Raw genomic sequence first — 24,517 nt, 5'->3', positions numbered from 1 at the left:
TAAAAATAGAGTAATCCTTTAAAAACATTCTCTTTTTAGTAAAGACTTCAGAGTGCTTAATAAAATATCAAACATATATCACAAAAATCTCATCAGACACATCCAACCACACATAATATTATACACTGACCTACAGTCAGCACTTCATGAGATAATTTTGATGTGAAATGACAGGGGGGTGAGGCAGAGGAAACACTTGTACCTTCATTCAGATGAGTCCCTGAAACACTAGTAAAGAATCTGACATGCATTCAGACAGGATTTGTAAAGACAGAGTGTACTGGTGCATTAGTGTAGTGTACTACTAGAAATCCATGAACGATTACTTGAGATGTCATGCAGTGAAAATGTCTAAACTAAACTTCAAGTGTTGGGCGTTCAGAGAAGGGTCTCTGTTCTGTGTTAAGTTTAGGGAATCACGCATGCTATTTGAGGGAATCAAACATCATGAACACCAATTCAGCACTTAAATAACATCAGACCATCATAACACACAAAATAACCAATAAAGAACAGGAACAGACAGCCTTGCAATAATGTTTAATGCAGTTTTGAAAAACCTTTTAGTTATTGTAAATGATTTCTGTCCAAATACCCTGGATCATACGTGTTTAGATTAGAACAAGATTATAACAATTGCTTAATTAATTGCACATGCAGTTCCAATTCATGTTGAATGTCCCAATGCTCACAATACAGTGACTCTTTGCAAGCATTATTTTTTCAATAATTAGTCTGTTCCAAAGTACAAATGTCCAAATACTGAAAAAATCTAAGCTCAGTACTTTAAAACACTCAAGTTACGTGCCGATGGGAATCTATGTTATCCTTCACAAAAATGTGCAGCGGTTAAGAAAAGTAGCCCAAAACAAAAAAAATGAAATATGACAAGCCAGCTAACACTCATTCACCTCCCTATGTAAGTGAATATCTAATCTGTATTTAATGCTAAAACCGTTAGTGCTGAACAGTGGTACAAGCTAGTGTTACAGTGCAGGAAAACTGATGTGTGTACAAACATTAGGGTAAGACAAGGATTTTAACACCAAATTAAAATAAAAAAAGAAATAAAAACAAAGTATAAAAAATTGACACTTGATCGGTAAAAACAGTAGGATAAATAACAAAGGTAGGTTGAGTCCATTTCATGTTTTTCTTTTTTGATTTTCTTTCTTTTTTCCTTTCAACAAAGGACTTATTTAACATTTCAGGTTCAGGGGTGCCATGAAACGCAGTGTTATTTAAAAAGTACATTCTAATAGAAAATGAGAAAAGCCTACTGTACATACAGAACTTTAAGCCGTACAATCATAACCATGATCATGGTAATAGAAGAACATAGAGCAGCTCAGACAAAGCTATAATCCCTCCCCCATTTCTTTTCGCCTTTCCATTCCTTATTACTATTCATTTCTTTACTAGCTAACCCCACATTTGAAAGAAATGAAGAACAGTGGGGTGCAGGGTAGACAAGGTGCATTCCAAAGGAGGAACTTTATACGTTACCTGCCAGAAAATTATCAGTTTTATCACATATAGCAGAGAAGTAGGGTGGCTGGCCATCTGAATCATCCCCATGTTGGGGTGAGAGCTGCATGGGGGACTCAGGATCTAACTCCTCCGCTGCGGTCGGTTCTGTCTTGCTGTACAATAAGTAGTGCTCGTCAAAGCCTGCATCGCTCTCTGTGGGCTCTCTGATAGGCAGCAAATCCACCGGACCACCTAACAAGTCGTCGCTGTAGGCAGAAGCCGCTGGCAAGGTGAGCTCTTTGATGAAAGAGGGATCCTTGGCCTCTTCAGGAAGCTGTTCTTCATTTTCCAAACTAAAGATACCCGGGCTTTTCCCACAGCTCTCAGCCGTGGAGTGGGCATTGGAGTTGGACGCGGAGCAGTCGAAACCGTAAGATGCCACAGAGTTTGCAGACTGAGGCGTACCGCCATCTTCCTCTCCTGTCTGATCTGGAACCTCCTCATCTTCCTCTAGGGAAGCGAAGTTGTGGGCGACGGCAGTGCTTTCGTCAACTGCAATTCCAGGTTCATTGATCTGGATCTCACCCTCTGTATCACTGGCCTCATCACCGGAACTCGAATGTGAAGACGGAACGGAGGCCGGTGCTGTCGCAGCATCACCCAGCACCTCGTCGGCAGGGAGTGTTTCTGCTTCCTCCTCCTCCCCATCGCCACGCTCCAGGTGGATACCAAGGTCTTGCTCCATGTCTGTCTGAATTGCAGGAACTGGCGTCTGTTGCTTGTCTGATCTGGACTCTACTCCTGAACTGCTGTCGTAATCTCGAAGCTCCTCGGGTGTGCTGGTCTCACTGCTGCTGTGGGCAACCAGAGCTGTCCCACTGAGAGTGCTGGACTGGGACATTCCAATGGCAGGTGGTGCCAAGATACCAGACTCCACTGCAAGTACGCTCTCTTTCTCTTCTTGGACGTCACACTGAGGTTCTGGGTCTTTGATCAATGGTGGACTCATACCCAAAAAGGCCTCAGCTGGGGATTTAGGAGGTGTTTCTGGATCAGCTGAAAATTTATCAGACAGGTATGGTTCTTCAGATCTTGTGTCCATCAGGCTTGACTCAGAAAGGATAGTAGCAGACTGAACCCAAGGCTCAGAGAATGGATTGGAATGGCTCCAGCCTTCTGTCATTTTCATAGATGATGCTTGCACAGTGTGACCCATGTTGTCGAGACTTAGATGAGCTTCCTCTGTGTAATTATCACCATCATCTTCTTCATCATCATCGTCATCATTAGCTCCATAATTTCCACAAATTCCACTTTTAGCCATGCTGCTGCAGACCATCTCCACATCTTCCTTATCCTTTAACTCATTCTGTTTATGATGCTCAGTGACTTCCTCTTCCTTTTCATACTCTTCCTCCTTATCATCATCATCCTCTTCCTCATCATCATCTTCATCACAGAAATATTCAATTTCAGGAGGCCCCTGAAATGGCTGGTCTGTGTCTGCCTCCTTCATTAAGACGTCACCCATCCCCTTGGTACTGCAAATGTTTTCAGCACTGAAGGGAGATGTTACTTCTCTGTCAAATTTGTAACTGCTATCTCTGTCATCTGACTGCATCATACCCCAGTCTGATCTGCCAAAATCTGCCACACCCTTTTTAGAATCACTGTCAATCTTTGATTGGGGCAACGCTTGCTCCATGTCAATGTCCTTATCCTCATCCTCCTCCTCTTCCTCCTCATCAATGTCTTCATTAATCTCTTCCTCAGCTTTCTCCACTGCCACCTCTTTCTCCTGACAGGGTGATACAGGAGCCACACCTTTAAAGTGATCTGCCTCAGTGCAGCTCAGGAGATCAAAGCCCTCTACGATTTTTTCTGCTGTAAAAGAGGACATCTGTATTTCATCCTGCTCTCTATCCTCATCTTGCTCCTGGGTGTCTGGGCTCATGGTGCTGGGGTAAATGCTCTGATCCCAGGTTGCAGCTGCACCCTGCATTTCCAAAAAGGGAGCGGAACTTTGGAACTCAGCTGGCACAGATGTTGGGCCAGTAGGAGAGGATGGTGGGGACAGTACTGTGGTGCCTAGGGGAGACACAGCAGACACTGGCTCCTCCAGACTAACCAGGTCCACTTCAGCAGCTAGCTGGGACATGGCACTGTCATCTTTAGAAATGTCCAGGCTTTGGGGGACATCATGGGAATGGACAAGTTCCACCTCCTCAGAGGCCGGAGAAATGACAGGGGTAACTCTATCTTCAGGTGCATCATCAGAAGCAGAATTATGGACTGTTGTAAATGTGTCTTCAAGAGCCAACTCAGAAGCAGGAGGAAGGATATGTGTGACTGTCTCTTCAGGTGCATCATCATAAGCAGCAGAACAGACAGGGGTGACTGTGTCTTCAAGTGGTTCTTCATATGCAGAAGGAATGAAAGGTGTGGCTGTGTCCTCGGGTGTCTCATCATAAGCAGGATGAAGTACAGATGTGACTAATTCTTCAAGAGTCTCACCAGAAACAGGATGATGGGCAAGTGTATCTGTTTCTTCCAGTGGTTCTTCATATGCAGAAGAAATGAAAGGTGTGGCTGTGTCCTCAGATGTCTTATCATAAGCAGGATAAAGGACAGGTTTAACAATTTCTTCAAGAGTCTCATCGTATGCAGAATGATGGACAGGTGCATCTGTTTGTTCAGGAGTCTCATCATAAGCAGAATGATGGACAGGTGTATCTGTTTGTTCAAGAGTGTCATCATAAGCAGGGTGATGGACAGGTGTATCTGTTTCTTCAAGTGGTTCTACATATGCAGAAGAAATGAAAGGTGTGGCTGTTTCCTCTTTTGTCTCATCATAGGCAGTATGAAGGACAGTTGTATCTGTTTGTTTAAGAGTCTCATCATATTCACGATTAAGGACAGGTTTAACTGTTTCTTGAAGAGGCTCTTCATGAGCAGGATGATGGACAGGTGTATCTGTTTGTTCAGGAGTCTCATCATAAGGAGGATGAAGGTCAGGTTTAGATGTTTCTTCAAGTGGTTCTTCATATGCAGAAGAAATGAAAGGTGTGGCTTTGTCCTCAGGTGTCTCATCAGAAGTAGGATGAACGACAAGTGTATCTGTTTGTTCTGGAGTCTCATCATAAGCAAGATGAAGGTCAGGTTTAGCTGTTTCTTCAAGTGGTTCTTTATATGCAGAAGAAATGAAAGGTGTGGCTTTGTCCTCAGGTGTCTCATCAGAAGTAGGATGAAGGACAAGTGTATCTGTTTGTTCTGGAGTCTCATCATAAGCCGGATGAAGCACAGGCTTAACTGTTTCTTCAATTGGTTCTTCATATGCAGAAGAAATGAAAGGTGTGTCCTCAGTTGTCTCATCAGAATGAAGGACAGGTATATCTGTATCTTTAAGTGTTTCTTCAGATGAAGGATGAATGACAGGTGTGACTGTGTCTTCAGGTAACTCTTGAGAAGCAGGTGGTATGACAGGTTTGACTGTGTCTTCAGGTGCCTCATCAGAGGTAAGGGGAATACTAGATATTTCTTTGTCTTCAGGTTCTTTCTCAAAGGCAGAAGCAGTGACATCTGTAACAGTTTCTTCTGATTTAACCTCACAGACAGCAGGAATAGTTTGTGTAAAAGAGTCTTCAGGTGCTTTCTCAAAGGCAGCAGAAGCAAAAGGTGTGGCTGATATTTCAGGCGCTTCCTCTGAGGTTGCCATGGAGACAACAGCAGCAGCAGCAGCAACAGGGGCTGCAACTCCAGCCAAAATTGGTACGATGTCCTCCTTCACACTCTCTGTAGCTGCAGAGTCTGCTGGCTGGGTGTTTTTAGGGCCGCGCTTCACTGGCATTGGAGTGCTGCTGCCAACCGCCTTCTTTGGGCTGCTTGTCTTAGTGCTGGACTTGTTTAAAGTCTTAGGGCTTGCACTGACTTCCTTTGAAGGTGCTGCCTTACTATCCTTAAGTTTATTGGAGGTTTTGACATCCGCTGCCTTGCTTGAGGTGGTGAGTTTCTTGGATGCAGATTCTGGTTTGGCAGGGGTGGCTGATTTTGAGGTGTCAGGTTTGGTGGTTTTTGTTGCCGTTGGCCGGGTGAGCGGAGAGGCAGCCGGCTTCTTGGCCACAGAAGTTGGCGGCTGCTTGCTGACATCTAAAGAGAACGAAAAACAAGATAAATATAAACTAATCAAACTCTATATCACATCATCAAATTGATTTGAATCTGGGTGTTAAGGCCTAAGACTGTCTTGCACTGTACTGTATTTCACTGAAAATGCACCTTCACCTTTCTTGACAGCTGTAGTAGTTTTAGGAGTTGGAGTGCGAGCAGCAAGAGGGGCTGTGGTTTTAGCAGGAGAAGGTTTAGCTGTGGTGGGTGCTGTCTTGGGTGTAGTTGTAGTTGACTTGGATGCAGATGTAGTCTTGCTTGGAGTCGCTGGTTTCGGAGTGGCAGCAGAAGATCGAGCAGCGGGTGTAGTTCCAACAGGCCTGATAGCATTAAAAAAGAGAAATCATTAGAAAGGAAGACCAACAGGTGAGTCATTTGGACATGATGGTTTGCTTTTAGTTAGTGTGACCATACATGCCATTCTTCCCGGACGCATCCTGGCCAGGATTTCGGTGTGTCTTCCAGAAGTCGTATTTGTTGACCGCATACGCCATTCAGTTAAAAACATAAGACATACAATCGTAGTTTCATTCTTACCTTAAAATGTAATGGTTGCTTTTCTGTAATAATAATAATAATCCTCTATGACTTCCAGAAGACAAAACAGAAATCCTGGCCAGGACACGTCTGGGAAGAATGGCACGTATGGTCACCCTATTTTAGTTTACTCAACTCTGCAGGTTAAAGGTAACAAGTCCCATCTAGAGCAGTTAGTAGGGCTAGGACAATTCATACAAATAATACCTGAAATCTAAAAATCGATTCTGAATCGCAAAGGCGATGTTTGCCCTTTTATGTATTATGGCTCTTTGATCAGTAGAAAGTTTATAACATGCATTTGATAAAGCAACACTCATCAAACATTATAAATATTCTTTATTATCATGAAAATAGCTGAAAATGTTTGAAGAACAGGGATATAAATATACTTATAGGTATTTCCTGAAGCAAGCTGCATGTGTAAATGTTACTTGTTCTGCGGCGCATATTGAGTTTCTGCATGAGAGCGCCATCTGGCTTTTGATTGTACCAGCTTTTCACCATAATTCATTGAGAAGCATAGCAAGCAGAATCATACGATTTATCGTCCCACCCCTAGCAGTTAGGTATTGAACTAATGATTAGTCATCATAACAAAAACCCTGAGGGGTGGAGAGGCCAGACAAACTAACCTACATCCTGACGATCTTTTTACTCCTCACTTTATGCCTCTCTCTTGCTATAAGTAAAGTACATGTAGTTGGATGGCAGCATTAGCATAAAAGACAAAGCGAGTACCATGTTAATCTTTCATTGCGAGGAGTAAAAATAACCATACAAATCCCATTGGAGTGCAGAGCATGGATCTCACTAGAAAAACACACACGTATCTTTCCTTTAGACAAACTTTACAAGGGTTGGGCATGAGATGATACAAAACTGGTCTGCCCTAAATACAGAGCGTCAGGTGAGAAAGTGAGCAATAGAAACAGAGACTGAGAGCTCCAGCGGTGAACCTTTTAGATCAAAGACCTTAAAGAGAAAACCTTTACAAATAATTTTAGGTGACTAATGAAACATTACACATTTGTTAATACAGCATTGTGTTACACAAAAGCTAACCTGACTGTGTTGTTCTCTATTAATATAAAAGTATTTTATTGACAAATCAAACAGGCCTGCAAGCGAACATAAGACCCTAACAAGGACCCTAACATCAGTGTCTACCCAATACCAGGAAAAATGACGGGAATTACATATCAGTATTACGTGAGAAAAGCACCCAAGTCATTGTGTAGAATTTGTTGTCAATACAATAGAGATAGAGAGAGAATAAAGAATGACTTGTCTGCTGAAACACTGTCAGTTGTATATCACGATCATTACACATTATTTATATTTAATGGATTATTTGTGAACATATTCAGTGATCTTAACTACAGACACCATTAATGCAGCAGATTTCATCTCAATCAGTTATTATGTTGCTCTTGTGAGGATAAGTGACTTAAATCACGGATTCAATATGTGTGAGCTAAATGTGAGTTACAGTATTTATATAAAACAAATGATTGGATGTTTTGTGAGCGATGAGGAGGCCTGAAGCGTGACTGGATGATAAACACAGCTAAATTTGCTGTAACATTAAATGGCAGAACTTCCCCTGAAGCCACAGCACAAAAATGAGGAAGAAAACCTCCTCCTGAGTCATAGACTACAGCTGATGAGGTTTTAATGAGGCTTTCTGGCCTGAAGCACCTCTTTAAACTCAAAAAAAGGGCTTCAGGATGAATCCTAATACATTGGTGAAGCTAAATTTGAGTCTATCTGCTGGTGCTAACCTGTGTGTGCACGTCATGAGAAGTACGAATACGAGCCAATAATTCGTCCAAGATTTGATTCAAGATTTTTATGCCATTAGAAAATATTTTAATGTGCACATCTGCAGTAATTTCATAGCCTGCGGATGCATTAAATGTGTCGAATCAATGATTCCTCCTCAACACAAATACTAAGTGAACAGCACATGAACCCTTCACCATGTCCTGAGAACAACTGTTGTATAGACCGGCATGAATTTTGATGACGTACCTGACGAATATATGTATACTAACATACAGTCACAGTGTGCAGTTAAACTACCAAAACATCGCAATCCTAAACCTTATCACCATACCAAAATCCCAGATGGTCAGATTATAATTGATCTTTTATACATTTTAAAGGGGGATGCTGTGGTCTTGGAGATTGTAGTGTACATTGATAATAAAAAAAAAGTAAAAATGTGTGATATGAATAAATACTGTTCATAAATGGGTTTTGAGGCTTGGACCGTGAAATGGTATTCATTATGTCATGATGACTTATGGCAGATAGTTTGCCCATAATTTAGGCCGTGTCCACCGAAGCATTTTCGCTGCGACCAGCATTTTTAAAAAGTGTGTTCATCGTTTTTTAACATTCAGTGCTGAATGCAAAGAGTTTAAAATGTTTTAACTTTGGGTGAAATGTTGAGCTCATCAATGTCAAGTTTACTTCCATAAATATGATGGAATTCAATGGGTACCGTCAACTGTGTGTTTCCATTATTTATTAAAATATCTTCTTTGGTGTAATACGGGTTTACAACAACATGAGAATTAAAAAATTATAACAGAATTAAAATTTTTGGATCAACTATCGTTAATACAGTGCCTTTTCACTGAAAAATTTTGGGTTTTAAAGATGGGTTTTAAAACTACCGGTACTCCTGTTTATTATGGTTTCTGTTTTACTTGTCAAAGCTTTAAAGGATTGGTTTGACCAAAGACCTATACACTGCAAAAAATTATTTTCAAGAAAAGAAATTCTTAGTATTTTTGTCTTGTTTTCAGTAAAAATATCCAAAAATTCTTAAATAAAGATACTTTTTTCTTGATAAGCCAAACGACTAGTTAATATTTAACATATCAAAATTATATTTTCACAGAATGTGCTTTACATCATGTAGGATGAGTTTATGATTTTTTTTTACATATTTTTATGTTACTTTAACTTAAAAAAATAAGGTAAACAAAAAAAATAATTAAATAGTAGGTTGAATTGACTTGTAAAACCAAGTTGTTTTAACTTCATGCTGCATTTTTTAACAGTGCGCTGCAAAAAATGATTTTCAAGAAAACAAATTCTTAGTATTTTTGTCTTGTTTTCAGTAAAAATATCTAAAAATTCTTAAATGAAGATGCTTTTTCTTGATGAGCAAAATGACCCAAGAAAATAAGTCTAGTTTTTAGACCAAAAATATCTAATTTAAGTGATTTTGTGCATAAAACAAGCTAAAAAAATCTGCCAATGGGGTAAATCTTGAACATTTTTTTTAAACACTAAATTCAAGAAAAATGCAAGAAAAATTTGCTTACCCCATTGGCAGATTTTTTTAGCTTGTTTTATGCACAAAATCACTTACATTTGTTATTTTTGGTCTAAAAACTATTTTCTTGGGTCATTTTGCTCATCAAGAAAAAGCATCTTCATTTAAGAATTTTTAGATATTTTCGTTGAACACAAGACAAAAATATTAATAATTTGTTTTCTTGAAAATCATTTTTTTGCAGCGCACTGTTAAAAAATGTAGCATGAAGTTAAAACAACTTGGTTTTACAAGTCAATTCAACCTACTATTTAATTATTTTTCTTGTTTACCTTATTTTTTTAAGTAAAAGTAACATAAAAATATGTTAAAAAATACATAAAAAAGCACATTATGTGAAAATATAATTTTGATATGTTAAATATTAACTAGTTCTTGTCAAAAATTAAAAATCAAACTTCATCAGATAATAAAACTTCATCTTGTATTATACAGACAAGGGTGACAAAGCAGAGGTTAGAGATTTGGTGCAATGGCTGTAATAAATCTCTCTGCTGGATGAAGCGCTACCACACTTTAATGAACAACAGACAAAGAGACACAGAAACTGAAAGAAATTCATTTATGAGAAATGATTCAGATGGTTTAGCAGAGACTGCTACATAAGCCCTTTAATGCTGCATCAGTATGACATCATCGTCAGGAAATAGATCTCATCCATTAGGGCTGCACTATGACATCATCACTTAAAGTGATTCATATTTTGTTTACTGTACAGCTCCTGCATGTCTGCACTGCTGTTATACATCAATCATATGATTCATCTTACAATAGCGGTGTTGCCAAGACTTCTGGACACAACCCTTTAAAGATGCCGTGTGTTGTGTTTATGTACTAGATAAACACACTAGACGATGATTTAGCAGGCAGTAGTGCTGTTTAGATGTACATGTTACTTTTTTTAAAGGTACAAGTATAATGTATGAAATAATGACAATGAGCCTAAAAACAGACTGTGGTCACATAAAATATGGTAATAATTAAATTGCTTGATTTTTGAAAAACACTTTGGAAAAGGAAGTCGGGCCAACTACCAAAATACACTTGTAGCCAATCGGCAGTAAAGGGCGTGTCTACTAACCAACATCGTTACCTGGGTTGCGTATGTGTGGGGCTGGTCTATCAAATGAAGGTCCAAATTCATTTAGGGGTAGGTGTGTATTTATTTGTTCAGATATTTGTCCCGCGTCTCCACCACTGTGATTGGACGGCCGAGTGAGTAGTGACACTGACGAGCTGAGCGTTTCACTTAAAGTTGAAAATTTTTCAACTCTTTGCACTCAGCGCGGAAAAACTGCTGAGGGCCGGCACTTAGCACGGACAAAACTTGCCAACTGCAGTGTGGCCTACTTGTAGAGATGCTGTAACCATAAATGATCTCCCTTTGGGAGATTTATGCTCGTTTAATTTTATCAAACTGATATTTTAACCCTGGAGAACCCAAGAAGATTTTGGGAAGCAGCAATTAACAGCTGCCAAATTTGACCCAGTGGGTTCTCCAAGGTTAAGGACAATGCCAAAGAAACTCTTTCCTGTTTAGATTTAAAATAGGAATGTGCAATGACATCTGCACCAATCAGACACCTACCTGGTTGCCTTGGAGACAGGAGGCTTATCAGGTTTGGGAGAGCCAGTAACGCTGGGCTTGGTGGTGGATGCTGAGGCGGGTCTTGGTGCTGGAACTAAAATAATAGATGATGGAAATTGTTTAACACCATGACAAACGACCAGAAATACTCTACTAAATAAATATAAGCTGTAAGTGACAAACCTGTAGTTTTTTGTTTGGGTTTCAGACCATCAGCTGATGCAGCAGGTGCTTTTTTAATGGGCTGTGTTGTCTTCAGTCCATTAGTTGAAGCGCTGGCAGGTTTCTTCTCAGCCACCTTCGTCTGGGTTTTAGTGTTAGTTGCAGCAGTAGACCCAACCGTTTTTTTAGGAGCAGTAGAAGATAAGGAGGTCTTCTTCTCAACCCCAACTGTGGTGGTCTTTTTGGTGACACCATTAGCTTGTGGCTTCTGCGTCCCATTCGTTAAACGGCTTTGCCCGGTGGTGGGACGAGAGCTGGCTGTAGATGGCTTGGTACCAGCGGCGGATGTCTTTGTTTTGGCAGGAGCTTTTGTTTTAGTTTTGGCCTCTGAAGGCTTCTCTTTTCCAGTCTTGTTGTTTGTGGCCTCTGTTGGCTGTGGTTGGCCTTCTGTTTGCGTGGCTGGTGAGGCCTGGTCGTGACCATCGCCCGCCGGCGCCACCTCGATCTCAGGACCTGCGTTTAGTGCTTCCATTGGCTCTACAGTTGCCATATCAACACCATCCGGTTTCATTTTGTCTTATCTCCACAGCTGGCCCGTCGTAGCAATAGTGGAATCGGGAACCAAAGACTCAGTCCACTATCAGACAGCTACAGCAAATGATCTGAAAACAGAGAAGCAAAATAGTTTTAGTCTGATCTGAGACGCACAATGAACAAGTCTGAGCAAGAGAGAAGTCTGTTCCTCCCTATCATTGGCAGACTGTCTTAGATAGATGAATCAGATATGCTTATTGGGTTTAAGAAAGAACACAGATATTGTCAAGTTTTGGATAGTTTGAACTGTAGCTAACATGAATGAAAGCCACAAAAGATGTTGCTGGCATCTCTATTAGAAGATCAAAGTGATGTTTCACACTTGGCAAGATATCTCTAAAAACATATTTTCTTTAAAAATCCTTTTCTAATTACTAACTACTCGCAAATCAGCAGTGCCAGATGCTTAACCCACAAGCAGATGTTGTTTGCATGACTGATCCACAGTGGCTCCACAGCAAAGTTCATCCGGTAATAGAGGCCAACGAGAGGAAATGGCTCAAGAGAGCATGGGAAAATAATGACGCGAGTCAACAAACAAATTAAGAAACACAACCTTAAGTCTTCTCCATCCAATGTCTACTGTAGAGAGAACCTCGGTGTCACTGGACAATTCTTCTTCATCATCATTATCTTCAGGGTCATCCTGTTTCTTTCTAAGGCCTACATTCATCCCTCCATCCCCTTCTCCCCCTCCCCAATCGTTCTGTCCATTACTCAGTTAGTTCTCACACAGATGGTCCAGACAGCTGAGCATCTTCAATGAGGATAAACTGGGGGAGGGGGACGGAGAAAGCATGAGGGGGAGGAGGATGAAGAGTCTTTTGAATGGTTGTTTGTTGGCCTTAAGTCTAAAGAGTGGACTCTTAAGTCTGGACTTTAGATATGACACAGGCCCTTCCTTCAACATAAATCGCCAGTCAAGACTTAAAAAATGGAAATCCAATCCCTTAAAAATGTAACTGCACACCTCTCCTCTAAAATCCACAAATTATCCTTTATATCCACAACACAAACACTGCTGAATGACTGTCACAACATAGGATCAAAGGTTTGTTTATACAGTAAACAGTACAAGGAGTATTAGCAATAGAGATGCTGGCCATAGCACACAGCACTTCTAACCGTCACCTGTTCTCATGCTGTCATTCAGTCAATAGCTGGCTTTCAATCAAAACGTAAAGCAAATCTTTTCAAAATTTGCACGAAAAAAAAAACAATGCTAAATAGGGGCGTCCATCAAGTTGTACGGAGGTACTGGTAACCTAGAAATCAACAGTAAATAAAACAAGGCACGCTTAGAAAATGGAGTGCGGACTGCATTTAGTTACGATTGGGCAAGTTATACATTTACTAGCAGTGCAGCTTGTAATTGCCAAACTGAATGCTGTGCACAAAAGAAGAAGTGAAGCATTATTGATGCAGGCACCAGTGTTGGGGGTAACGCATTACAAGTAATAATATAACTTTTCTGAAGTAACAAGTAAAGTAACGCATTAATTTTTGAAATGTACACATTAATATTTTAGTTACTTATTTTAAAAAGTAATGCGATTTACTTTTTTAGTTTAATTAGGTTGATTAAAAAAAAATGTCACAAACGTATTCACATTATGCGCTCTACGCATACACGCCTGTCTGGGAACAGTTTAACTCAGAAACTGAAATGGCAGGCCAGAGTTCAACATTTTTGTGATGAAATATGCAATTTCTGAATGCAAAACTTTTCAGTCATAAAAAACACCTGCAAGGCCTGAAAGAGATCAAGAAAAAGTAACGCAAAAGTACCTAAAAAGTAACATAAGCATTACTCTCCATTAAAAGTAACTAAGTAACGCAATTAGTTACTTTCTTTGTATGTATCTTAATATTGTAATGCATTACTTTTAAAAGTAACTTTCCCCAACACTGGCAGGCACTAACAGCAAGGGCATTGCGATGAAGTCGAGCCCCATATATGGGAAAGACAACGACAGCGGAAACAGCTAGGCGGTCAGTCATGTGGGTTTAATGTTTGCTGTGTCAGAATTTATTCCAGAATTTCCATTTCCCATTATTTGCATAAGTCAAAAACCACCTCAAGTGAGAGTAAAAACTTTTTTGCGAATTAAGGGATTTTTATTCAAAACTTGGCGTTTCCATCACTCGTATTTTATGCAATAATTCTAAATGCGCATACAATTTGGGTGATGGAAACCCAGCTAATAATGGGAATTGATAAAAAATATGCAAATGGCAAATGAGCAGTGCTATGTTTACTCCTGAGAGTCTTGGGCATTTATGCACACAGAAACACATACCAACAACATAATGTGTCATTGTAATGTTACATAAAAGTAAAAAAATAAATGCAGAAACAAACAAATGAAGAATAGGTTAATAATGAAGAAGCTTTTGATAAAGTTTACATAAACTGGAGCACATGCTACATCACCTCAAGGGCTAAACCTGTAGATCAGCCCTCTCTATTTTAATAATGCTGATAAATACAAGATTTGTTGTTTCTACTCTACTCCCTTGAGACTTTCTTCTGTTTTCTTCTTTTGCTATTGATTGTCTTGGTGATGTTAGATGAACATCAGCCTGAGAGAATATCAGGTGCTGCAGAGCTAAAGGGGTAAAACTTTCACCATCATCTGACCTTACGACTGTAATCATCCTGCTGAGATATAAACACTTCTGCTTCCGTGTGTAAACAACAGTGACCCATCATGACGTTCATCAAATGACCTCTATGGCTGGATTTACACTGCAAATCTTGATGCCCAATTCCGATTTGTTGCCTGTATGCGATTTTTTGAATGACCCACTTACATCATCTTAAAAGCGGCTCATATCTGATATCTGCATTTACACTAAACAGAAACACTTGGCAAAACAACTGACCCGGAACAGCATAAACCACAAAGGAGGTAAAATGTCAGGATATGCAATGGACAACGTCGTCGCCCTCCATTGGGTTGCTTAGAAAAGTCATGTGATCGCAGGTGGTGGCCAGCGTCAGATTTTCAATGATGCATGACATGTCTTACGATGTTGTGGCTATAAGGGATACAGCCGGATGAGTGCTGTTTTTATATTAATCCTACCCCAAACCTAACCCTAAACCCAATATTTCATGGGATATAAGCTGTAGCTGTATCCCCTCAATCCAGAACCCTTGAAAAACCCTTGGAAAATGGAAATGTCTATCTGTCCACTTACATTGCAGATGCGAATGCATATGTCCAAATCATATACGATTTATTTCCAGAAACGAACGAAGCCTGAAACAGATCAGAGAATATCTGAATCTATGCGCTTTTTCCTGCTTACACGTTTGTAGGTCATATCCGATCTGTGCCACATGAAGGAAAAAATTTGAATTGAGTCACTTCAAACACGCAAACTAAATGCAGCCTATGACTTAAATGTTGGGTATTGTTAACCCATGGTTGGGCAAATATTGTACTGAACCAACCATTAGGGTTATAACTCTATGCTAATTTGTTCTTATCCAACCATGGGTTGACACAACTTAGGACGTTGCTTGAAATAACCCAGCAGTGTTTATTTGTAACCCAACGACTGGTTCTGTCCAATATTTACCCAAACATAATTTAAAAAAACCCAACAAACATAGTTAAGCAGTCCTCCCATGGCTCCTGGTGCTTAAACACATCATCCAGTTACTTTAACCAATCCTGAAGCAGAAGCTCTTAATGCTCCTGAAGGGATGACTCGGCTCTTAACAGCGGCCCGGTGAGAAGCGATTATCCCCCGAAGACCCACAAACAAACGGCACATACACAATCACATTTATTTTGGCAGGTCATTTAAATGTCCCTGACGCAGAATTGCAAATCCTTCCCATGTTAATCAGGTCAGCAGTGCATTGTAAGTGTGAAATGCACTTTGGCCTCTTTATTTGAGGTCAAGCACAACACAGCCCTGTGTATACACGCATGCATGCAACTTCTCACAGTCACCCAACTACTGAAAAACAACAAGCGCTTACAACCTAATCACATCTTAGCTTCAGCAACCTTGAGCCAAAACAACATTTAGTGCATGACAAACAAGAAAACAAACAGCTAGCAACAGGATAATCAGGCACATAGACAATCAGTGTCCCCCTTAAAAGAGCTGTAAATGGAGGAAGACAAGATTTGCATCCCATAGAGATGCTGCAGAAATTGTGTGGCTTCTCTTGGTCTGTTTGCATGCATTGGCTATGAAGTTGTTGGCTCTCACTTGGCCTTGGGTCAAAGTCATTTGTCAGTTTAGCATTACACATATCAAGTTTGTCTGGCCAATAGTTGCTGGCGTTCAGCTTTGACTACTGAGCTGAGACTAAAGACGCTGTATTATCTAAACCCCGACTACTCCCCCTTTTCACTTGTGCCCTCCGGAGGCTGCAGAAGTCTTAAACAAGAGAACACTAGATCTATTCAGACACCAGCGAACAGGGGCACCAAGACCCCTCTGCAGGGCGGAGATGGGGTGGTGGTGCGGGGCGAGTGAGAAACATGCTCTGAAGTGTTAAAGGTCAAGGAGTTTGAGTAGAAAACTGCAATCAAACTTATCAAGCATCTTCTACATCCTCAGAATAAAGAGCACCAAGCTGTGTAACCCCCACATGCTAAAATCCATTAAAAACCACAGCGGTGAGTGGGCGAATACAAATAGTAATTGGTTTACTGGTGAACATTAACCTTATTTAGACTGTCATTTCTATTTAAATTGATAGCTATGCTCTCTCTAGGTTATTTAAAATGATTTGATTTAATATACAAGTCCTGCGTTTCTGTAGGAACGACAGAAATTGAAGTATAAAGCTAGACGTTTACTCAAGTAAATGTAGCAGTGTATGTTCATGAGAACTTGGGCTACATTTAGACTAATCCAGAGACAATTGAATGCGTTTGGTTTAAACTCATCCACACTGAAATATCTGAAAATGCTTAAAATCCTGCATGTAAGGAAAATGTTAGGACACGACAAAAGACACATTAAAAGCAGTAATGCTGTCCATGCTATATGCAGCTTGTGTCCAGTAGACAAGGTGTAACATGCTTTGGTATACTGTACGTTATTTGTGTCATGCGTTTATTTACTTTGCACTATGTACAAACTGACAATCATCTTAACAATGCTGTCAAACTGGACAGCAACGAAAACAAGCACAGTTCACCGTCATCCAGCTAGGGCTGGTTGTATATCAAATGTTGGTAATATATCATTATCTTTCCCAGGGAGATATGGGATGAGACATTGTAGTCTATAGTATAGTACAAGGATATAAACCATATATTACAATTCATAATTTTATTGTTCCCAAGGCCAAAACCGCCCATCCCTACATCCAGCATCTTGCTCTGAGTGGAATGGCTGCGTCACGTAACAATTGTTTTAGAAAAATTTCTATAATCTGTCTAGTGTCTACTATACATAATTCAATGAAAAGTCTGTCTATAAGAAATGATCAATGATTGCCTTCACCCGGCTATTAGTGTCCCTAAACTTCTTTCATAAGTCTATTTATGTATTATTGGCCCTAACACAAACAAAATGACATAATAGCGTCTGTGTAAATATACTGGTCCTCTCTTCTGATCACATGACTTTCTGAAAGTCTCTGACTGAGTCCATTATACAGAACACACACGCTGAGATGAAGTCGGTCTGAGGCGCTCCACTATGAAACAAGTCACCAAAGAAAGGATTGTTGGGGTATCGTCCCTCGCAGAGGAGTGAAAAGAGGACGCCGCACATGACAGAACCGTTGCTGTCCGAACTGACAAAAGCCGTTTCATTGCCGGGATTACAGCGCATTCCCAAAACACCCTCGGCTTAAGATCGGGAAGACGCTCTGACAACACACAAAAACAAAACGCTCATCCCAGTCTAGTACACGTTCTGTACGGCACACAAGCGAGACGAGAAAAAGGGGATGTGAGGACAGTCAGGTGATGACGCACGGTCATATGAAAGCTCAGTCCTAGATTACTAGCTCAGGGGGATGTTAAAAACAAAACAGCACCCGTGTGGGGTAAACCATAATAAATAGTGAGGGCCTGCTGAAGTGCCAACGGCTTGTGTGGCAGATATCTGGACATTATCCAGGTGATGAATTGTAATCCCTATAGTGTAAAGGAGATTAACATGTGTTTACTAAAACATGATCTCTTTCAGTATGTTGTGGTCTATTTAGCAGACCCTGAGAACAAGACCACATTATGTAAGATCACCCCTAAACCAGATTTGTTAAATATTAAAACAATAATATTAAAGTATGTATCTTCTGGGTTACAGTGATCAACAAGTTTCATATAACACAATACATCATCTCAAGCAGTAGCAGACAACTCTGTCAAGGAGATTAACACATGGCAGAGCTCATTAACTTGGGACAAAGCATGATGTTAATCATGTGAGATCAACATACGACGGACACCCACAGAACAAGACGCACACTGATGCGTGCCAGCCACAATGCCACGACACCTGGCAGGGAGAGAAGTAGAGACGAGATGAGACAAGACGAGATGGGAGAAGTATTGATCATATGATAGAGAAAGTGCAGAGACACAGATGGGTGAGTTGAGCAGTGCATTAGCGGAGCATGTGGACACCCCTCATTCCCTCAGGGGTATAAACCGAGATTAAGGTGGAGGATTGGGGTAGAGGGACCTTTTAACTAATTTGTAACCGGAGAAGCTGCCTATTATTGTTATCTACTGTGGGCACCAAAAACACCAGCCAGACAAATTACATAAGAGCTGATAAAAGACCAGCTGGTGGAGTTTGATCAATGACATTTGATAGTAGACCTTTGTATGTGTGTGTGTGTGTGTGTTTGTGACAGCATGGCCAGAAATGACATCTGCATTAGACAATGAACATGTCCTTTAGCTGACACACACACACCATAGGAAATGACTGTAACTATAAGTGGATTAACATTCTGCTTCAGCACCTTCCAGATGGACTCTGATCTCTTTTGGATCCACTCTGTTCTGACTCAACAAAAACTTCACAGCATGCATGTTCATGAAATATGAATTATGAGGACATGCATTGACAGTAGTTATCAGTCTGATGCTGCCTTTTACAGATCTGAGATTATTGGAGTTATCTAATTTGTATTCATGATTGATGAGTACCCTATGGAAACCTCTTAAAAACAGCTCAGAACCCTTTGACAACTGCATAGCAACCTCCTCAAGACCACTTAGAACACTTCGGCAACCCTGTGGCAACCTACTAAAAACCACTCTGAACACATTGACAACCCCATAGCAACCTACTGAAAACCACTCAAAACACCTTAGCAATCCAATAGCAACCTACTCAGGACAACCCAGAACACTTCAGCAACCCCATAGCAACCTACTGAAAACCACTTGGAACTCCTTGACAACCCCATAGCAACCTACTGAAAACAATTCAAAAACCACTGAAAACCACTACTAAAAACAACTTGGAACTCCTTGATAACCCCATAGCAACCTACTGAAAACAATTCAAAAACCTACTGAAAACCACTCTGAACACCTTGACAACCCCATAGCAACCTACTGAAAACCACTCAGGACACCTTGACAACCCCATAGCAACCTACTGAAAACCACTCACAACACCTTAGCAACCCAATAGCAACCTACTCAGGACAACCCAGAACACTTCAGCAACCCCATAGCAACCTACTGAAAACCACTCAGGACACCTTGACAACCCCATAGCAACCTACTGAAAACCACTCACAACACCTTAGCAACCCAATAGCAACCTACTCAGGACAACCCAGAACACTTCAGCAACCCCATAGCAACCTACTAAAAGCTACTCTGAACACCATAACAACCCTGTAGCAACCTACTAAAAACCACTCAGGACACTTTGGAAACCCCATAGCAACCTACTTGAAACCAATCTAAACACCTTGACAACCCTATAGCAACCTACTGAAAACCACTCTGAACACCTTGACAACCCCATAGCAACCTACTGAAAACCACTAAGGACACCTTGACGACCCCATAGCAACCTACTGAAAACCACTCAGGACACCTTGACAACCCCATAGCAACCTACTGAAAACCACTCAGGACATCTTGACAACCCCATAGCAACCTACTGAAAACAACTCTGAACCACTTGGCAATCTCATAGCAACCTACTGAAAACCAATCTGAACACCTTGACAACCCCATAGCAACCTACTAAAAGCTACTCTGAACACCATGACAACCACGTAGCAACCTGAACCTACTAAAAACCACTCTGAACACCATAACAACCCTGTAGCAACCTACTAAAAACCACTCAGGACACTTTGGAAACCCCATAGCAACCTACTCGAAACCAATCTGAACACCTTGACAACCACGTAACAATCTACTCATGACCGCTCAGAACACATCGTAAACCACACAGTAGCCTATTCAAAACTATACTGTTGATTTCATGATCCATATGGTGGTTGTGTATGAAAAATGATTCCCTCAATATGTGAACTATAACCTCTATGAATACAGCGGGTCAATTACTGTACATCGATCAGCAACAAATGCCATCTGTGGTAAACTCTTAAAGACATTGTTCATTTAGACTGCTGCAACAAAACATACTGTAATGGATCAAGACGGGTCGGAGCATCATAGCTAACCTCAACCCATATAATACTGCTTCTGACAAACTAACACAGCAGGAATGCTGCATCTGCACAGCGTGTTTACAAAAAGCTGAACCATAACCACAAAACGCTTCCCAAAATAAGAACCCTTCAAATGACCACAGCTGCAACACAATATCTCATCCAAACAGAACCAACTGTCCAGTGACAACTGCTCAGCCCTGAGGGAACTATCTTTATCGGAGAAGGGATCTCTACAGAACATATCCGAGGGTTATCGAATAAAGACACATGATGCAGGAAAACCACATCGGTTGTCTGCAGCTGCATGTTGAGACCTCACTGCAGTGAGAAGGCAAGCATTTGTGGGTCAGATAACAGTGCAGTCAAACTCTATTATGTCAGTTCAGATAAATATAAATGAGGGTTGACCTTTCCGATGTCGACCTGTCATTTGCTCAAAGAAAATAAAAGACTGACAGCGATTTTGGCTAATCAGAGCACTGCTGACTGAGATGAAGTCATACTCTCATCTTTTCATTCGGACATGAGACATTTTTAATTGTGTCCATGCCCTCAATGAGCTCAGTCCCTGTAGGCCAGTGTCAGACACTTACAGCATTGTATCTAAAATCACCATTTGACAGAACAACGACACCGAATGAACAAAAATGATTCGGTGGATTGGTTCCCAATGTCTGCCGTGACCTTGCAGTGACTCATATTTTTAACCAAGAATAGTCTGTGTAGTCTCAATACTCAATAATTTAATTATTGTTATAATGTTATACATGAAACATAAGCAGAAAGAATTGAATGTGCTGGAGTCGTGAGATGGAGACTGCAGGGTGCTGAGGCATCTGTCTTAAACCTATTGTTTGCTTACAGAAGAGAAAGGAATTAAGCGAGACAAAGGAAAGGACAAAGATTTAACAGCAGGACAACCCAAACCAAATACCATCAGCACCTGCTGTGAGACTGCTTTTCATTCTAGCATAGCCAAGAAACCACCCTGTTGATTTTCACTGGATCTAAATCACCATAAAAACAAAATATGAACGTATTAAGAGAATAACTGGTGAGAAAACTGAGAGAAGGATTTACCCTGGATTGTCTCCAAACTCAAAGCACATTTCTATAAAATCCAGTCAGATTCATTGTCCTCTGTCGCTACTTACGTGAAGAAACATCGATATTTTACAGCAGACCGATGAATAATATCGAGCTGCTGGTTGTTAACTGTGGACTATCCCTCTCAGATATTGTATTTGTTTCAGGGTTTGACAGATAAAGTGCACCAGCAGGTGCGTATGTTGCCAGGCAGTATCGCAATATCTAATCCCGTGGTACCGTTTACCGGCACATCAGCTTTATGACTGCGTCCATCACTGAAAGAACACTTAACTTGACAATAAGGAAAACGATCGTTTTTGCTGAATATTTATCTGAATATTGTAAAATGAGCGGGTTATCATATATACGATCATAAAACGAGTCTACCGGCTCAATATACCGCATAATGTTCAATCACTCACGCCCCTCACATTGATGCAAATTTTACGAAATCACAACTAATACAAAAAAGCAGATGTGTGCAGCTTTAAATTTACTTTACAATCTTATTTAAGCGCACAAATGTACAAAATATAGGCTTATTTATTTCATATATTTTGTATAATGTGACATTCAAACGACACTGTAATATTTTAAATATAGACTATCGGCACGTTTACATTTTTACACGGCAACGCTTCTAATGGAGGATATCTGGACCAGGTCGGGTGTGTTTTATATATTATAAGTCGAGCGAGTGAATACATAATGTGGACCGGGCGGGTGAAGGCAGAACAAAAGAACCCGACCGAGGACACGAGTGGAAAGTTTCACTGCTGTGAAAAAAAACATCTACTCCATACAAAACATCCCACGTGGAAAGGTCGTATTATAATTTTATCTGTTCGATCCATCAGTGTGTTTAATGTGTGTTTTAAACGACTGTCCGGGATTCAATTCGGCCACAGAAGCGCACGACTGAGTTACCCGTCACCGCCCAGACAGCCACCATTGAAACTGAATGAGAGGAGGAACAATTGGCATCACTGAAAGACAATGTACGACAATTAAAATTGAATAAAATCCCTCAAATAACTAAAAGGGGTGGTGTGATAGATTCAACATATAAATCAAACCGGTGTGAAACCTGATCGCTGCAGCGGCATTCTCATCTGATGATCTCATTTATTCCGCCGGTAATATGATGTGAACAAGGACTCATTAAACACATTTACATATTAATTCATTCAGCAGTAAATCAAGCTGAATAATGACACGCGCTTCTTTAAACATTTAATCCGGATCGACAATTACTCTTCCTTAATGTAATGTGGTTTGACACGGATGACAGACGCTTTTAATGAAACTGCGGTTGTGTGTAATGTGGCGAATCTTACCGAATCTCAAGCGCTTTTCCTCCAGCTACGCCCAGTCGGTACTCGCGTCTCCTCCGTTTTTTTCCCAAGCGAAACCAGACAGCCCGTGGTCGTCACCGAAAAGCGACGAAAAGCCACAACGATCCCGCGAATAAAACCACTAGACTGAAGCTCTAACGGAGAACCGGAGCCAGAGTTTTCCGAGCTGATTCGGTGATAAAAGAGATGCGCGTCTCCTGGCAGCACAGAATGAAACGGCGCTTGGCGATCGGCTCGCGCACGCGCAGACGCTCTGTGGTCCCGGACGAGCACGCGGGAGGAGCGCGCGGGGGTGAAATTGAAAGGGATGAATAGGGCGAGCGGCTTCGGTTTCTCCTGCCTGTGACCAATGAGCGCTTAGACTGAGATTTATGCAAATAAGAGATGATGTCATCGCACAGGCCACCCCGCGTTTATTCTTTCTCCCGTTTCTTTTCTATTGCCCGGATAGACCCCAAACCATCACCCACACACCCGCCCGATGTGCCCCCTCCCACGAGCAAGTGTTCCCGCCGTTTCTTTTCACTTTCACTTAGGCAGACAGTGGGTTTTCAAATGGTACATCAGGATATAAGACAGCACCAAAACATGACCTTAAAATAAAAAACTTGAACATTAATGTGATGAAATACAAAAACATCAAATTGAAAAATAAAAATATTTAAGAATAAAGTAATGTGGGAAGCATCTTCAGTGAATGAGGGACATTCTTGTTAATATTTCCTGATAGGTCAAATGGTAAAGCATTGCGTTAGCAGCGCAAAGGTCATTGGTTCAATCCCAGGAGACACAAATATTGATAAAACTGAGTACCTTGAATGCACCTTAAGTCACTTTGCGTAAAGCGTCTGCCAAATGAATAAAATATAAATGTTATTTATCTTACCTGCTCTCACTTTATTCCTGCTGCAGTAACACAACAAGAGACTTTAGAGACAGTATGTGTGTGTCATACACAAGAAACATGTGTTATTATATTCACATTACGTCAGTGTGTTTTCAGGCCTGTTTGGGTGTTTTATTTGTTTAAGGAAATCAGTGAACTACTCCTTAAACTAAAAAAGACATCATCATCATCCTTTTAGGAACAATTTAAAGTGTTTAGCTTTCTGAGAAGCTTCTTGTAGTTTCTCCACCCCGTCACAATAAACTGTTAACCATTTTAATCATCTCAACCTTGTTACTTTTTAAAGATATTATTATAATATATCCCAGTTAACAATAACATATTATTTAGCTTGCAATTGCAATAATGCAAGACTAATGCATTACTTGACTGATTTAATCTTTAAAATCTTGGAAGTAATTGATGATGTTGCTGTGTTGGCCCAGTTTTACAGATGATAAGCCTAAAGTCCCACACTAAATGTTCGAACAATTTTCACTGACGTCCCCTAAAATTTATAAAATATGCAATCTCAAGATGTACCCACCAATAATGTCTATATCTAAGACACATTTATAAAAGCATGCTCAGTGTTGGGGAAAGTTACTTTTAAAAGTAATGCATTACAATATTAAGCTACTCCCCAAAACAGTTACTAATTGCGTTACTTAGTTACTTT

At 40.5% G+C, this 24,517-nt stretch overlaps 1 protein-coding gene across 1 annotated transcript; it reads right to left on the bottom strand.

The window, feature by feature from the left end:
• Positions 1-525: 525 nt before the first annotated feature.
• Positions 526-23,243, bottom strand: prr36b (proline rich 36b). The gene is made up of 5 exons (XM_065278402.2): positions 22,935-23,243; positions 11,295-11,935; positions 11,112-11,205; positions 5,752-5,954; positions 526-5,616 (listed from the first exon to the last, which is right to left on the bottom strand). Exons 2-5 carry the CDS (start codon positions 11,842-11,844, stop codon positions 1,496-1,498), a joined length of 4,968 nt encoding a protein of 1,655 aa, XP_065134474.1. The 5' UTR covers positions 11,845-11,935; positions 22,935-23,243; the 3' UTR covers positions 526-1,495.
• Positions 23,244-24,517: the final 1,274 nt, after the last annotated feature.

Source organism: Paramisgurnus dabryanus, chromosome 3, assembly GCF_030506205.2.
Source record: "Paramisgurnus dabryanus chromosome 3, PD_genome_1.1, whole genome shotgun sequence".
NCBI classification, from domain to species: domain Eukaryota; kingdom Metazoa; phylum Chordata; class Actinopteri; order Cypriniformes; family Cobitidae; genus Paramisgurnus; species Paramisgurnus dabryanus.
This window is presented reverse-complemented; position numbering and strand designations above follow the sequence as displayed.